This window comes from Pelobates fuscus, chromosome 1, assembly GCF_036172605.1.
Source record: "Pelobates fuscus isolate aPelFus1 chromosome 1, aPelFus1.pri, whole genome shotgun sequence".
Taxonomy (NCBI): Eukaryota; Metazoa; Chordata; class Amphibia; order Anura; family Pelobatidae; genus Pelobates; species Pelobates fuscus.
The window spans coordinates 162,155,085-162,172,427 of record NC_086317.1 but is presented as its reverse complement, the minus strand read 5'-3'; the positions used below and the strand labels follow the sequence as shown (position 1 = coordinate 162,172,427).

The 17,343-nt window shown below is 39.5% G+C and overlaps 1 protein-coding gene across 1 annotated transcript in view; it reads right to left on the bottom strand.

Moving 5' to 3' along the window:
* SLC26A9 (solute carrier family 26 member 9) overlaps positions 1–17,343 on the bottom strand; it is a 112,996-nt gene that overhangs the window by 40,324 nt on the left and 55,329 nt on the right. The window contains exons 3-12 of the mRNA XM_063444356.1: positions 16,140–16,279; positions 15,940–16,050; positions 15,600–15,775; positions 15,071–15,235; positions 14,831–14,983; positions 13,725–13,807; positions 10,260–10,407; positions 7,150–7,263; positions 6,126–6,203; positions 5,207–5,302 (exon numbers count right to left, since the gene is read on the bottom strand). Of these exons, the coding sequence (XP_063300426.1) occupies positions 5,207–5,302; positions 6,126–6,203; positions 7,150–7,263; positions 10,260–10,407; positions 13,725–13,807; positions 14,831–14,983; positions 15,071–15,235; positions 15,600–15,775; positions 15,940–16,050; positions 16,140–16,279 (1,264 nt within the window). The remainder of the gene's footprint in view (positions 1–5,206; positions 5,303–6,125; positions 6,204–7,149; positions 7,264–10,259; positions 10,408–13,724; positions 13,808–14,830; positions 14,984–15,070; positions 15,236–15,599; positions 15,776–15,939; positions 16,051–16,139; positions 16,280–17,343) is intronic.

The window sequence follows — 17,343 nt, the reverse complement described above, 5'->3', positions numbered from 1 at the left end:
AAAACATTACAGCCCTATGAAATAGTTAAAAATAACAACAATTAAAACGACATGAAGACAAAAAGCTGATAAAATCAAAACAGCAATGCAAAAAAATTATCCATGTGAGACAACCAACCACAGTGCTCCAGGGCCAGATTAAGAGCCCAGTGGGCCTGGTGCTGACAATTATGACGGGCCTAATTACAGAATCATATCGACCAAAAACAGTAAAACACTCCCAAGCGTCATGTATCTGATGGAGATGGTGCTGGAGAGAAAGAAAACAGCAGCTATAAGAAAACACATACCCTAGGCTAATCTCTCACTGATTTATGTTTTCATCTTTCAAGTAAATCCATAACCCCTAACAGCAGTGTCCAGTCAAGCAGGAAGTCAATGGGCATGGTAAAAGGGTGTGCCACTGACACAAATCACGTAACCTGCCAAAACGGGCGAACATGCCCAAAAAGAGGACATGTCTGCCCAAAGAATTAGAAGGCCAGCCCGGCATGAATGCATGTCAGGCTGCCTGCCAATCATGCAGCTGGCCAACTAAGGGCATACTATGCAGACAGCACCCTGAGCTTGGCATAAATGCATCTAATGATGCGCTCGCTCAACGCTTTCTAAGGCATGTCCCCTAGCACTCGCTGGTCCACTTGTCTCCTTACCTTCTTACTAGCAGGCAGAAGCTCCTGGTATATAGTCTGGGACAGAGAAAAGCTGTATGTAGTGAGTGTAGAAGAAAGGGAACATGCCACAGTGTTAGAGAGACCAAAGTCAGCATTACCTTAAAGGATCACTATAGGGTCAGGAACACAAACATGAATTCATGACCCTATAATGTTAACACCACCATCTAGCCCCCCTGGGCCCCTCATGCCTCCATAGATATAGCAAAATCTTACTGTATTCAAGCCTGAAGCTGTAACTCTGCATGCTGTTAGACTCAGAAAAACAAGCAGTCTGCTGACATCATTAGAAGTGGTGGCCTGATCCAATCACAGTGCTTCCCCATAGGATTGGCTGAGACTGACAAAGAGGCAGATCAGGGGCAGAGCCAGCATGATTCAAACAAAGCCCTGGCCAATCAGCATCTCCTCATAGAGATGAATTGAATCAATGAATCTCTATGAGGAAAGTTCAGTGTCTACATGCAGAGGGAGGAGACACTGAATGTTTGGATGTATTTTAGGCAGCCATGACCCAGGAAGGATCTCTAACAGCCATCTAAGGAGTGGCCAGTGAAGTTATCACTAGGCTGTAATGTAAAGACTGCATTTTCTCTGAAAAGACAGTGTTTACAGCAAAAAGCCTGACAGTAATGATTCTACTCACCAGAACAAATTTAATAAGCTGTAGTTGTTCTGGTGACTATAGTGTCCCTTTAACTATATTCATTGTCAGCCAGTCCACACAAGTTTTGTTCCCATACATCCATCTTAAGTTTCCATACTTAAGTAAGAGTATGTGAAAAGTAGTTAGGGTTGCCACCTTTCTGGGAAAAACATACCGGCCTTGCTAATTTGCATAATTAAATATGTATGGGTGACATCACATGATGTAAATCACAAGGAGTGACATAAGAGAAAATGCTGTAAAATCACCAAAAAACTACTTAGTTTGATTCTGCTGTATAGATGGATTCCTACCAGTGCCCCCATATCTCCCAGTGCCCCATGTGTTGATTACTCCAGGTCTCAGTGTTCCTATGCATCAGTGTCTCAGTGCCCCATGTCTCCCAGTGTCCCCTTGTGTCGTGTCCCCAGGTCTCCCAGTGATCCTATGTATCACAGTGTCTCAATGCCCCATGTCTCCCTGTGTCCCCATGTATCCCAGGGTCCCCATGTCACTAGGACTCTAGGAAGACGGGGAGACCTAGAACCACGGAGACACCAGTGACACTGGGAGACTAGGGGACTCTAGCTGGGACACATGGGGACACTGGGAAAATAGGGGACACTTGAAGACATGGGGACACAGACACCAGGGACACAGACACTAGAGACACTGGCTGGGGGACATGGGGACATTGAGACATGGGGGCACTGGGAGACATGGGGACACTGAGACACCAGGGCCACAGACACTAGGGACACTAGTGTGGAGACATGGGGACATTGAGACACATGAGGCACTGGGAGACATGGAGTTACTAGGATACATGGGGACAGTGAGACACTGGCAGACTGGGGGCACTGGGAGACCAGGGACACTGGTTGGGAGACATGGGGACACTGAGAGACATGGGGACACTGTGTCCCCATGTGTCTGTGTCATAATGTCTCCCAATGTCCCTTAGTGTCTCAGTGTATGTCTGTTTGCAGCCTTTCCCCCCATCCCTTACTTCCCTGAGCTGTGTAGGATGTCTCTGCAGGGTGGAAGTTGCTATCTGGACTCTCTGTAGCTGCACCCCTGCAGATCAGTGAGTATAGAAAGGCAGGGAGGGATATGCTGGAACTTCCTATCCTGCCTGTCTCCACACACAGCGACCCCTACTGGCCAGTGCTGGTATTGCATAGTAATCTCTTGTTTATACTGAGAAAAATACCAGCATTTGTATTGCCAGTATCACTGCAATATTGGCACCAGCCAGGCAGCCTCAAATACTGGCTGCACCAATAAAATAAAAGCCAGGTGGAATCCCTAAGAGTAGTGTGTGAAATTTTTTTTTTTTTTTTAAATCAATGGGCCTATTCCATGGGCCTGGGCCTGGAGCTGCAGCTCCATCAGCCCCTATGTTAATCCGGCCCTGCAGTGCTCCTTCGTCAAGTTTTGCAAGATAGCTTTATTTATTATGAGTGAAAAAAGAAAACGTAAAATAATGAGTATACAACTTTTTTGTTTTACATGTTTTTTTTTTTTTTTTATCTTACATTTTTAAGTACAGCAAATAGGTAGGAGTCAGTGACTGGAGTACCTAAAAATATAAAGAGAATTAACTCATTGCTGCCTATAAGCCCTAAACACTGTTTGCCTTAAAGGGATACTATACTGTAAGAAATACAAAGTTGTATTCTTTACACTATAGCTCCATCTGCCCCCACTAACCACCTCCCTCTTGCACTGTATTATTTACACTATAGCTCCATCTGCCCCCACTAACCACCTCCCTCTTGCACTGTATTCTTTACACTATAGCTCCATCTGCCCCCACAAACCACCTCCCTCTTGCACTGAAAGAGTTAAAACCCGCTTAATGTACTCACCTGAATCCAGCGCCGAGCTCCCTTGCCGTCAACAGGCGCCACTCAACGAGGGAGGCTAATGTGCGGCAAGCATCGCAAGCATATTAGGCCCTCCCCATACGAAAGCATTGCTTCAGTGCTTTCCTATGGAGATTTAACTGATGCTGGAGTCGCCTAACATGCAGAAAGTGCCTCAAGTGGCTATCTGACTAACAGCCACTAGATGCAGTCTTAGTCCTACAAGGTAATTATTGCAGTTTCCCTAAAACTGCAATGATTTACATTGCAGGACTAAGTAGGAAAGGGGCATTGCACCCAGACCACTGCAGTGAGCTGAAGTTGTCTGAGTGCTTATAGTGTCCCTTTCACAAATATGTAGCTCGAGTGAGCTCAGGTGCAAACTGGAATATGCAGGTGCACAAGTGTAAACCCAGTTTAAATAGAGGTAGTGAAACATTGTACATTAATAAAGAACTCCTGGGAGAGTCATTGCATGGGCCCAAGAGACTACGCATTTCCCGTGCCCTTTAATGGGATCATATATTTTACTAAGTGGATTAAACATTCTGAGCCATTCTAATGGGGGCTATATATTTTAGGGCATTATTCCCTAACTGGGTTAACTCCTTATGGTCCATAAGAATGGACATCTCATGGACCCTCATAAGAGTGAAATTTTGTTTAAATCTTAGTTTCAAAACTCATTTTATTTTTAGTCTCAATGCCATAGAAGAAAGCAGCATGTCAAGCAGATTTCCACTACAGCACTGAGAGGGATTTATTCCACTGGTATAGTTTACCTAGTGAGACCAAGGGTAAGGTAGCAGTTACGCCACCGAAAGGGCTTTATTTTTGAGCCTGTAAAACTGAGATGCCATCTAGCATAGAAACGCTTACTCTCCGGCCCGGAAATCAAAGTTACGCCAATTAGTAAGCAGACGACATTTAGTAAATAGAAATTTTTATGTAACATTGCTGCAACACATATCAACAATAACAAAAAAAACACACAACTTGTGCTCCAGTAAATTGAGTTGATTCAGAGAAAAAAAAAAAAACACAAACCACAGCCACACATTGGGAATATTTAACTGACTACATCATATATAAGGCACAGCACTCAAAATATTTTAAAATAAAACATATGTAAGTGGCATAATTTCAATGGGTATGTTTTTGGCATTGGCGGCAGATGAAATAAGGAAGAATAAATAAAAGTAGTATTAAAAAATAGTAAATAGTAAAAAAAAAAAAAAAAAAAAAGTAATACATCTGAATGGATTAAAGTCACCCAGAACTGCTTTGAAATTGTAATTCTCTGCTATTTACAAGAAACAGCTTCCACAGCTCCCATTGCGGTCAACCACATGACCTCCTCATAAAAAGATATATCAATTTAGCACTATTTCACATTCAGCATTTGTATGCAGTGTTTACTTTTAGAACTTTCTAATTTTCTCTGTGCAGAGCTTCATCCCTGCTAGCAGCCTCTGTATGAATTAAGATAAATATCTTACAGGAAGACTAAGGAGGCCTACCGAGCCTGCAGAGATTGTCTCAGGAAGATAGAATAATTTCCAGAGTGTGGGCTTTGTCTGAACAGTATCATAGAAGCATTGTTCTGAAATCTTTTCTCTACAATTTTATGGTATTTTATTTTTACATTTATTTGTAAAATATCAGATATTAAATTATTCAATGGTGTTATGTATAAAGTATATTTTTGCTAATATTTATTTCCATGTAGCTTTTTTAGTAGTATATTCCAGAAACAGTTATTTGATTAGGTGTTCAGAATATATTATATTATGCTTCCTGTGTCAGCAGTGCTTCTCTATGAGAAGCATTTGATTGGCCACTGCCCAGCAAAATAAAGAAAGTTGTGCTAGGAAAAAAGGGGTAGACCTGCTTGTAGAATCACATTTTGCAAATGTTTTTGACCTCATTGTATAAGTGCACAAAAAAATATATGAATTTCGAGATCTAAACATTCCCTTTAACACACATTTTTCTAAAGGGCAGACGGAATGACTTACACAATCAAGCTTGCTTTTCTTCCAAAGGTAGAAGGGATCAGCCAGTTGCTTTAACGAGTTCTTTAAATTCACGGCTATCAGTGCGCCCAAGACAGACTGCAAGGTAGGAAGGAGTAAATGAACAATGGACGTGTAGACATGCAAACACAGGATGTGGCAAGAGAAGGAAACAAGATATATGATTACAACATTTAATTATTACAGAACAGGATAAAAGTAGCTGCTAAATGATGTACGATTTAAATTAGAATTCGATTTGCACCGTTTTCTTGGGTAAACAGGTGGAAATGTGTGTTAATAGACTGAGCATAATCCTATGCCCATAAATTATTGTATTTCAGCAATAAATCACAATAAATGTTTTATAGTATTTATTATTATTATTGAAAATAAGAAACTACATTTACTACAACTCTTTTACAGTGCTTCTCAGATATCGGCCAAGAACATGCTCACTTCAATGGCATATAACTGTCACAGGGCAGATTTTTGTGTGAACTTGCACACACCATCTGCAATTGTTAATGAACACACACTCTTAGTTACCTACATGGGCTTTGGTTAGATATGTGGTTCTTCTATTCAAATAATATTTAAAGATGGCTACCATTATGGAGCAAGAATAGGCCAGGTGAAACATATGCTTTTGTTAAAATATCAAAAAAGGCTATAATTTATTCAAACTTTTATTTTATATAATAAGAAAAAAAAAATTTCAGAAAATTGGAATAAAAAAATTGAATGACAAAAGTTGGTGCCTGCTGTCACAGAAATCATTCATCAAAAAACCATCATTGTGCTACATCACATAGGTATTTAGTGATACATTCTTACAATGTGCTTTATAACATAGTAACCTTAAGCAATAGCAGGGCATATACTATCATTCATCCGGACAAACAATACTAGAGAAACATACCTTTGGTAAAGGATTCAGGTACGTTCCAAGTGCCAACATAGTCACCATTACCACCATCATCACAAAGAAGCTGGCCATCTAATGAGCAAAAATGGTGAAGGTAGAATAATATTAGTTACTTTAACAATTATATATAATTTGTAAAATGAGGAGCAAAAATTTTAAAATTTGTAAAATAACCCACCCAAGTGCATCATAAAACATTTTCTAGAGGTCCTCCAATTGTCCAATTAGTAAGAATTTATAATATAAATTCTAGAGCCCTGGGTAATTACCCTTAAACTATACTCCTGCTTAAAATTATTTTCGTATTATTGCTCAATATATATTTATTTAGTATGATTGTTTTCATAAAGGAACACTATAGTGTTAGTAATACAAACCTGCATGCCTAACCCTGTAGTTTCCCTGTCCCTATATAAATATATATATATATATATATATATATATATATATATATATATATATATATATATATAATAACACAAGATCCAGCGCACTCTCCTATCTACTAAACAGCAACTTCAATGTTGACAGATTTTATTAGTTTTTTTTTTTTAAGTTTTTTCTAAAGGTTTTATATATATATATATTTATATATACACTCCATAATAATAAATAATAGTGACTGTTATTATAACGTATACTAATAAATGTGTATTAGTAAAAACTTGTGCCTGCTATGCTTATGTTTTCACTCTGTCCTTTATAATGACTGGAGATACAGCTGTTTTTTAACAGAGCATGGCATCTCATGGGGTTAAGTGGGTAGGGCTCTACAAGTCAGGGGGTGGTTAGCACCCCGCTATTTTTAAACTTCATCAGTCATCACAGAGGCGCTGCCTGTTGCTTAGGGTTTGGCCTCATTCACAATTCCTCTGAAGGTGTGGGGGCACACCATAACCTGCCTAGGGCCTTCTGACATGCTAATCCTTCTCTCAGTTTTCTTAGGAAGTTTGTCTGGACTGATTATACCCTTAGTCAGTTCTTAGAAGAGCTAATGAGGGTTGACTACACATCTTACCTGGGATTTTCCTCCAGCTCCATCTACAGCGAGAGTGACAGACAGAGCACAGCAAATCACATGGATGTAAAAGAACGAACCAAAGAAATTACTACATCCAAGAGCCAACATTTCCTGTAAGAAATATGTAAATATATATTCAGCACAGGCAAAATCTATACCAAGTTAACAGGGCATGGAACTCGCATTCTGGAAACCACACCTACATGATGTGCCCACATCAGAGAAATTGATTATCAATGTAGATTAAGTAACTTCTTTTCAGGAAGCTTTTAGGGACACAACAAAAGCACCAAAATAACTTTAGCTTTAAGTAGTGGTTTTGGAGTGCCCCTGCAGTATCACTGCTCAATTTTATGTAATTTAGGAGTTAAATCACTGTGTTTACGCTGCACTAGTCACACCTTCCTGCATGAGAGTTGCACAGCCTTCCTAAACACTTCCTGTAAAGTGTCAGGGTATTTATATTGGCAGACATTTTGTGCTATGATAGAAATTAAAGTGTATATTGCCTGAATCATTCTGAACAGAGCAGACTCCATTTTGTTATTTTCAAGTTAACAAAAGACACAAGATTTCTATCCCTTCTGTAAAACTAACCACTTTGCCAGAGCTAAAGGAATGCTTAGTATACACAAACCTGTTGATAAGGAATGAGAACGGGGGATGGACAGACTGTCTAAATGCTAATGGAATATAATCAAGATTCTATCCCTTCTGTAAAACTAACCACTTTGCCAGAGCTAAAGGAATGCTTAGTATATACAAACCTGTTGATAAGGAATGAGAACGGGGGATGGACAGACTGTCTAAATGCTAATGGAATATAATCAATTCTAAACCCAGACATTTGTGACAGAGAAGATTAAATAATTAAATTTTACTTTCGATATTGTATAACGTCCCATTGTAAGTTTAGGGGTCATACTTAGTTATAACTGTCATATTAGAAATTATAGCATAATTTGCCAGACGCATAGTCTGAAGAAAGCCCAAAGAATCTCTTTGATCTGACAGTAAACTTAAATTATAAATAACCATAAAGATAAGGTAAATGACGTCAAAATAGCCACCAGGAAAAGTTAACTCTTTCCTGGATAGGAATGTTTAGTGGGATGAGACTGCCCTCTATAGACCAAATACTTAAATTGTTATCTGGAAGGTAACCACACATCCAGTGTTTCTATTGGTCTATTACCTAGTGACGAACAGAGAATCTTTTCCTTTAAAAGTTAAGACAAAGGGAAGAGAGAGGTATGCAGAGAAAGCAAAAGGAGGCAGAAGGATGCAAAGCAAGACAAAGTAGGCGAGAAAGAAACATTCCTTGACACTTAGCTACCTGAGAACATCTCTTTAACTGGTAAATATACTGGCTTCATTTAATTAATCTAAATTAATTAAAATTTTCTAATAGCTTGATATATGACTGGATAAATCACGATTAGATTTCGATATTTAAAAATCTTAGTTACTAAAGAAATATATTATTAAACTTTCTATTCTGCAGATAGAAATGAATAATTATGTATTCATGTGACATATCACATGTTAGCATTTCGTGATATTTATCCGAGTGTATTGATTTGCTCTAAAATAAGATAAAATATCTGTTTAAGCAAGTTAAAATTCTGCTTATAGAACATGGTAGATTACTCTTATTGGATGGTTCTAGGAAGTGTCTAATGAACTGGTTTAAATGTTGTTATTTTTTTTTAAAATCACATGAGAATAGGTGTTAATTACTTAGGAGGTCTAGCCAGCATTGAAATGGTTATTCTAACTGTTAGCTAAAGTTTTATGGCCTTAAGCTGCAGCTCTGTGTCTGTGTGTAAGTTTCACTTTCGAAGCTCTGTGAAAGACAGTCATAAATCTTGTCTTGACAATTAAGGCTGTTAACCATTGAAAAATGTTTTTGTATTGCCATTGTATTGCATATCATGTTATACTAAATATTCATTGATTATTGTCACACATGTTACATATTATTATTATTATTTAAATTGTCACAATAAATTGTATCTATTTTTATAACAAATTGTGATTTTATTTATATGGAATACATTTCACTTACACGATAGCGATCTTTGGGATCTGAGAATTGAAATAGTGGGCAATTCTCAACTGTTTACTATTATTATCCCATAAATATCCCCACAAAAGTGAGTTCGAATATTTAAACTCCATTTTTTGCACATTATGTTTCATTTTGAATTAATTTAGAATTTTAGAATCTCCTGCTCTGTTAATAGCTTTCTATACACTACAGGAACATTTAAAACCATGTATGGGAGATATGGCTAGTGATATAGTAACAGAAACAAAAGTGATTTAACTCCTAAATGGCAGAGAATTGAGGAGTGAGACTGCAGGGGCATCTTCTATACACCAAACCTGCTTAATTAAGCTGAAGTTCTTTTTATGGCTATAGTGTCCATTTAAATGAGCTTGGCAACAATTGATATTTGTTTACAGTTTCCTCAGAATAAGATATAGCGATATACCTTTAATATATATAATTAGCTTCCATTGATTAATTAATTTATGCCTCCTCATAATAGTAACATTACGTGTGATTTGAGTACTCACTGATACTATAAATGGCTTAGTTGCATCTACGTATTCATTTTATATATCTAGAGGTACATAACATTATATTCTTCCAACCAGTTATTGGTTTTCTACACAGTAAAAAATAAAAAAGACTTTCTAAAAGATGTTAAAAAATACGAAGGATGCAATCAGCACCAAATATAAAGAACTTTTCAGAGTTCTACGATTGCACAGACAGACACACAAACAGTCACACATGAACAGACACACATAAACAGATGCAGACAAACTGATAATCACATAGAAATAATATTAATATATTGAATGACACATTTTACAGCAGTTAAACATCATTTGGAAATTAATAAATGTGTATACTATTTTGAAGTGTAGGTTCTTTTAATTAACAATTGACTCTTATGGCTGCTAAGATGCAACTCAAATACAGACAAGTGGCTGAATGTGGAGATTGTTACCATTGCTTAATAGTCATTTTGTATCCATAGTAAAAAAAAAAAAAATCACAAAAGCCCAGCTGTGTCAATCTATAGAGATCTCACCTGGTTTGGGTCAACATCATAGCCATGCTTAGCTCCAAGAGTCCTGCCCATCGCTAGATTAATCACATACCCAACTATAGCCAGAGAAAAAGCTGTGCCTATCATATCGCCCCACTGACTTACGGTGGGAAGGGTAGGAGCAGGAAATCTGCAAAGAATGAAACAAGTCTAAGTCATTTTAAATTAGATACCATCATTTATGCTGTACATAGCTACAGTATCTCAAAAAGTAAATACACCTCTCACATTTTGTAACTATTTTATTATATCTTTTCATGTGTCAACACTGAAGAAATTACACTCCTGCTACATGAAATGACACTCTGTTGAGTTATTTTAAATGGACAGCAACTTGTCACTGTTATACAGGCTGTACACATACTACTTTACATTGTAGCAGAGTGTAATTTCTTCAGTGTTGTCACATGAATAAATATAATACAATATGTATAAAATGTGATGGGTATACTCACTTTTGTGAGATACTGTATATAAATGCTTATATCAAAGTACCATAAAGAGGTTGGTCAAACCCACGATAAAACACAATAAAACTCCCCACGGTGCAAATAGAAAAATAGCTGTTATTCATTATCTGCATATCTCAAGTTGGACATTGAGAAGTCCTATTTCAGCACAGACACTCAAGAAATCATGTTTTTTCTCAGCTATCCCATAGTTACCAGCTTGATATGCAAAAGAGAGGCATCGTGTTTCAGGCATCGTGTTTCCGACTTCATACCGTCTTTTCTGTAGATCCACTTGGCAATGGACTGGTTGCTTTCTGCGAACCGTGCTATGTGCCTCCACAGGCAGGGAGGGAGGCAGGAGAGGACCCATGGAACTCTGGCCAGCAGCTCCGCCTGGTTCCTCTCGCCTGGTTCCAAAGCTCAGATCTCGCGAGAGTGAACTCTAGCCCCGCAGGCTAGAGTTCACTCACCACTGGACCAGCAGGGATTGCAGCAGCACGGCTATTTTCTAAACAGTCCCCCCACCCCCAGAGTCCCTCCAAACAAATACACACATATAGCACCCTCACACACACACAGCACCCTTACACATACACACACCCACACTAACAGAACCCTCACACTAACAGCACCCTCACACACACACAGCACCCTTACACATACACACACACTAACAGAACCCTCACACTAACAGCACCCACACACATACAGCACCCTCACACACACACAGCACCCCACACACACATACACACACACTAACAGCACCCTCACACACACACACACAGCACTCTTAGACACACACACACATTATTATTTTATTATTTATATAGCGCCATCAGATTCCGTAGCGCTGTACAAAGGGTCACATAGCCCTCAGAAACAAACACACACACAGCACCCTCACACACACAGCACCCTTACACACACACACAGCACCCTTACACACACACACAGCGCCCTCACACACACAGCACCCTCACACACACACACACAGTGCCCTCACACACACAGCACCCGCGCACACACACACAGCGCCCCCCCCACACACACAGCACCCTCACACACACACACAGCAGTGTGTGTGTGTGTGTGTGTATGTGTATATGCATATACACGCGGCATGTGTGTTTGTGCTTTAGGGTTCACACCCATATGCAATAGGCTGCGCACACATATGATCTAAACCTCAAAATCACCAACACATTTTTTGGAGAGTAAAATGTTAACAGTTGACAATTCTCGAATGGTCCTTCACAAGACTATTTAAATAAGTTTAATGTAAATGTTTTATACATACATAACAACTCTCTTACTATTATACCCAAGAAGGTTAGAAAAATATATTCATGAATTCCTATGAGATGTGAAACCATTTAAGCACCGTTTGATGGTCTCCTCCTTCATGCATTAAAAGTACCAGCAGGGTTAAATCCCTGCTGGCACCAGGGTGTGCCAGGTATCATTGGATACCTGAGCTATGTGCAGTGCTTAAAGTGAGTGCTACAAAAAGCCTTTTAAATCCCTTAAATAATCAATCGCGCTCAGCAGCGGTGATTCTCTGATTCTGAGCCTGTCTCCTGGATGAAGGAGACCCTCAGGGCACGAGGAGACACTGGTCAGGTCTCCCTGCATGCCTCTGTATCCAGTGATCAGCACTAAACTTTTTTAGCTGCCCAGCACCGGTCACTGTGTTCAGAAGTTACAGCATAAGAGAGATTTCCCTCTAATGCTGCATTGACACAGTACAGAATGCTTACATACTCCTCTTTACTGGTGTGAGCTGGGAAATACTTATTTCAACAGAGAGAAACTCTCTGAGGTAAGATTAGGTGGAGGGAGTAGGGACTGGATAAGGGACAGGGCTTGGAGTTGACTATGGGCTGGATTAGGGGTAGAATGAGGGGTAGGATTAGGGGTTAGGTTATGGGTAGCATTATAGGTATGGTTAGGGATAGCATTAGTTGTTGTATTATGGGATGGATTAGGGGCATCTTCATGGGCAAATTATGGGCAGGGTTAAGATCAAAGTTATTCATTGTGGTATATAGATTAGAAGGATTAGAAGGATTCCCTTCTCTGGTGCACGTGTCTACGTTTGGGGAAACTTCCCAGAACATTAAAAAATGCACCAGAGCAGGGAATCCATCTAATCTATGTCCGGGAACATTCCCCGAACATAGATTTGAGGTATTCCCTGCTCTGCTGAGTCAAAGATCCTGAAGGTAAGTTTCCTAAAAGGGTTTAGAGAAGTATGGCTGTTTACCCTGTACAGTGGCCTTCAGAGTGCCCTGGTTAGCCACATGTTCAAATACTGTGATTACATCTCTATGTTCTGCTCCTGAAGCCCTGGCATGTTTTGTCACATGATATGCTCAAACCAGCTGTAAAGATTTGGTCTGCTTGTGAGGTAGCAAGGAAGCTATTAAATACTGGAAAAATTGCGGCTGTTCGCCTGTATAGAATGAGTCTGCAATATCGCATATCTTGAATTTGCATTGTCAGTTTCTATTTCTTTTTTTTTTTTTTTTAGTTGATGGGCTTGGATCATCCAAAGATGAAACGGGATCAACTGCATCTAAAAAAAAAAACATTGTCAAAGGATGTCGAGCTACCCTCTTGAAACAACACCATCTTGGGCCTCAATGCCTCAGAAAAAAAATATATCTGATATTAGGGGATTTTTCAGATGACATTGGCCTTTGCTTCTTGGATCGTCTACCTATGGGGCCAAGGTTCAAACCACTGCCAAGGGAAGGAAATATTCTGGCTGTATCTTGCTAAAACACTATTTGTAAAGGTAAATTGCATGGAAATACAGAGAAGTGCATCGGGTCTCTGTGGCTTCCATCTTTGCCCCTTCCATTTTTTATTTTACAAACTTTCTGTATATCTGTGAAACTCTATCCACCTGCACATTCTAGTGTGCATGCACATTGTACTAATTTGGAATAGTGGATTTTAGTTTCTTACATACATTTTCATTTTATGTACTTACCCTAGAGGGATTTGGCCCACTATATTCATATTATACTTTTCAGGGAGGTTTAAGCTACCAGATATAGCTGTCGCAATTATGACCTGAAAGAAACCAGGGAAACATGCCTTCATTGAGGATCCAAAGTATGAGATTGTTAAAACTAGTATCCATCATATCCTATTATTTAGGCCCCTTTTTGTCTCCATGTTCCCCACCAATTCAAATGATTAAAGATCGTTAGTTTGTTGCATATTTGAAATCATTAGCCATACTTTACTAAATTGGAACTGGTTCATTCTCTAATACTTTCACAAGCAGTTTATCACAGTGTCACTTGGATGATATTTTGATATCTTGCAGAAGAGTCCTATGGATTTATTTTTTTTAACAAATCAAATAATGATACATACTCATAAATGAAATCGAATGGGCTATGTTTAAATAGATCAAGAAAGTTAGTTTTGGCAGAAACTATATTTTTAGTTTATGTGACTAGTGTTCCGTATGGCATTACCTAATGGGACTGAATTTTCCTTTCTCAAGGAGATAACTGCAGAGGGATTATATAGGCGAAATAAGATCAATTGCATCCAGCAACATATTACTTTTGCATCATGCCACACAGCTAATACACTAGTAAGAAGTTCACTATTAAAGGACCACTATATGCACCCAGACCACTTCAGCTTAATGAAGTGGTCTGGGTGCCAGGTCCAGCTAGATTTAACCCTTTTTCATGTAAACAAAACTGCTGTTTACCTATAGGTTAATCCAGCCTCTAGTGGCTGTATCATTGACAGCCGCTAGAGGCGCTTCCGCGCTTCTCACTGTGATTTTCACAGTGAGAAGATGCCAGCGTCCATAGGAAAGCATTGAGAATACTTTCCTATGGACTGGCTGAATGCGCGCGCGGCGGGGGGAAAAGGTAAGGGATTAACCTCTTCCCCTCCCTAGAATCCGGCGGGAGGGGGGACATGAGGGTGGGGGGGACCTAGAGACCCTGTAGTGCCAGGAAAACAAGTATGTTTTCCTGGCACTATAGTGGTCCTTTAAGTAAATTCTGAAGAACAATATATGACAACTGAGAAACAGAGAGATAGGGAAAAAAAACAAGCAAACCGTACAATAATGATTTCCATGGGAATTGGGAAGCGTATCTTGTGCATATATTTGAGGTTTAGCTCCTTGACAATGATGAGAAGCACGGAACTGACCAAAGCAAAGATCAAAGATGCCACATTGGTTTGTGGGAGTTTCTTACAGATGTCAATAAATGTCTGGAAGGGACAGAGAATTAGTGACATGACCAGTTGCAATTATTATTAGATATACAGTCATTCAAGGCTGGCATGGTATATACATACATAGACAATGGCCAGGGGGCCGCTGTAGGGTGGAACTGTGACTCCAAAGATGTATTTGAGAACAGAGATGAGGATTTGCAAACCTGCAGCTGTCATAAAACCACGAATGAAGGACTCAGAAAGATAAATGGCAACAAAGCCAAACTGCACAAATCCAAGGGCAATCTGATGGTAAAGACATTAAACCAATGCATGCATTAGCAATGTAAGAAACATGAGACAGAAGCCTACATTGCTAGATTCAGGATGAATACAGACAGACAGACATTCAAATTGACTGACATTGTAAATTATAAACAAGGTAAACGTATAAATTATCATGCAAGCGTGAAGTCAACCTGATTCTTGGTTTAAATTTATGTTCAGCATTTATTATTTCATCCATCCTTCGGACTTTGGATATCCAAAGTTGCTATCTGTATACATGGCTCAAATGCCATTTCCTACACAGTATTTCCATCACACCTCTCGGACAGAATTGTATCCAGTTTGGACTTACTACTGCCACAGAACACAGATATTTCATTACCTGAATAATTGCGGTCAGGCAGGCCAGGGTAGCTGAAACTTGCATCCGTGCATTGTTCATTGCCACTGTGTCTGTGATAGTTTCATTTGAAGTCTCATTCAAATACTGGAAATCGGATTCTGGGGCCAGTTGTAGACAAATGTTTCCCACAATGATGCTGATGACAGCAAATGTGCCTGTTTTAAGAGAAGCACATGCAAATTAGGAAACCACATCTATACTGCACACTTTTATTTTTAAAATAATTATCCCCTACTTAAGGAATTGAACAATCATAAGTAGGAACACTTATTTTAAAAGATACTGTGGTGTTAATGCTCTTAGATTGTTGTCTCCTTACCTGGTACCATTTGAGGAATTCCTCCAAGGAAGAAATACACAACAAGAGGAAAAAAGGAGGAGTATAGACCATTTACTGGAGGTAGATTAGCCAGAAGAGCAAAAGCCATACCTGGAACAGGAAAAAAAAAATTGTTTTGCACTACTGCCAAGCACGTGTATTCACTTAATAAAGATTAGACCCTTGCTACTATAACTGACCTTGAGGCACTTGAATGGTGCCAGAACTGAGTCCACCAAGGAGATCTGGAAGGGCATACTCCTTTATATTATATTTGGGCAACCAAGTGAGTATGGGAAATAGTCCAAAGAAAAAAGATTTCAGCTTGGTTGGAGAACAGCTAAAATAAAGGGATGTTAATGTTAAATGTTAAAACATAGAGTAAAATAGTTCTAACTTCTCATGCAAAATTTTAAAAAAGCTATAGTACCCAACACAGAATTCAGCATGATAACTAATTAATAAAACAGGTTACAGGGCATGCAGAATTCCAAATTTAGAACCATATTGCTGCTTTATCAGTAATTATCCCTATATGCACTGATTACCAAATTAAGACCTCAATTTAATATTGTTGAATAAGCTTTCCAAATGATTAAATATTTTTCGATTAAATGTTCAAATTATATTTTCAACATATTAAAATATCAAAAAATATGGGGGGGAGGGTGGGGGGGTGCAGAGCCTGGACTGCAACAGGCAAGACGTGCATCTCGCAAGCTCCTGCTGCCAATGTTGATTACCCGGTGATATCCTGGGCTGGCAACTTGGAGACCTCTACTCAAGGCGACTCCCACGCTGGGGGCACCTTAACATACCTGTGGATACCTTAATCAATGCTCTGAGGCACCGAGAACAGCGGCGGCAGGTTAGGGCCTACTGGAGTCAGAAAGGGGGAGAGACGGCCGCTCTCCTCCCACTGAACTAAACTAGATATCCTGCCCCCTCACCCCCCTGGAGAGCAGTCAGCTACACCAGCGTTACCTTTCTAGTCCACTGAGCAGATCACGCAGTGCATCCAAAAATCCCAAGATGGCGGACAAAGTCTGCACAAAAACACATGGCTCAACTTCAACCAAGAGGGCACTCAGCGACACTAATGCCTACTCACTGAGGCAGCTGGATCGAATCTTCCAGGCCTTTTGGCTTAAGATACAAGCTTGTCTACAAGACACCACTACCTACAGCTCTGTGCCGTGGAAGGGTGTCACGGTTCTCACCGCAACATCCAGACGGCCAGACGAGGTCGCCCCAGAAGTGCCTGATGAGGGACTTGAACCTGGGTACTCTACAATCCTGGACCTGCTCTCTTGCCTCTGAGCCACTATACAGCTCTAGAAATTGCTTGAAGTATAATCTTGCCTTGTATCCAGCACTGGGGGCTGGACGTTATTCTGTGGCTGC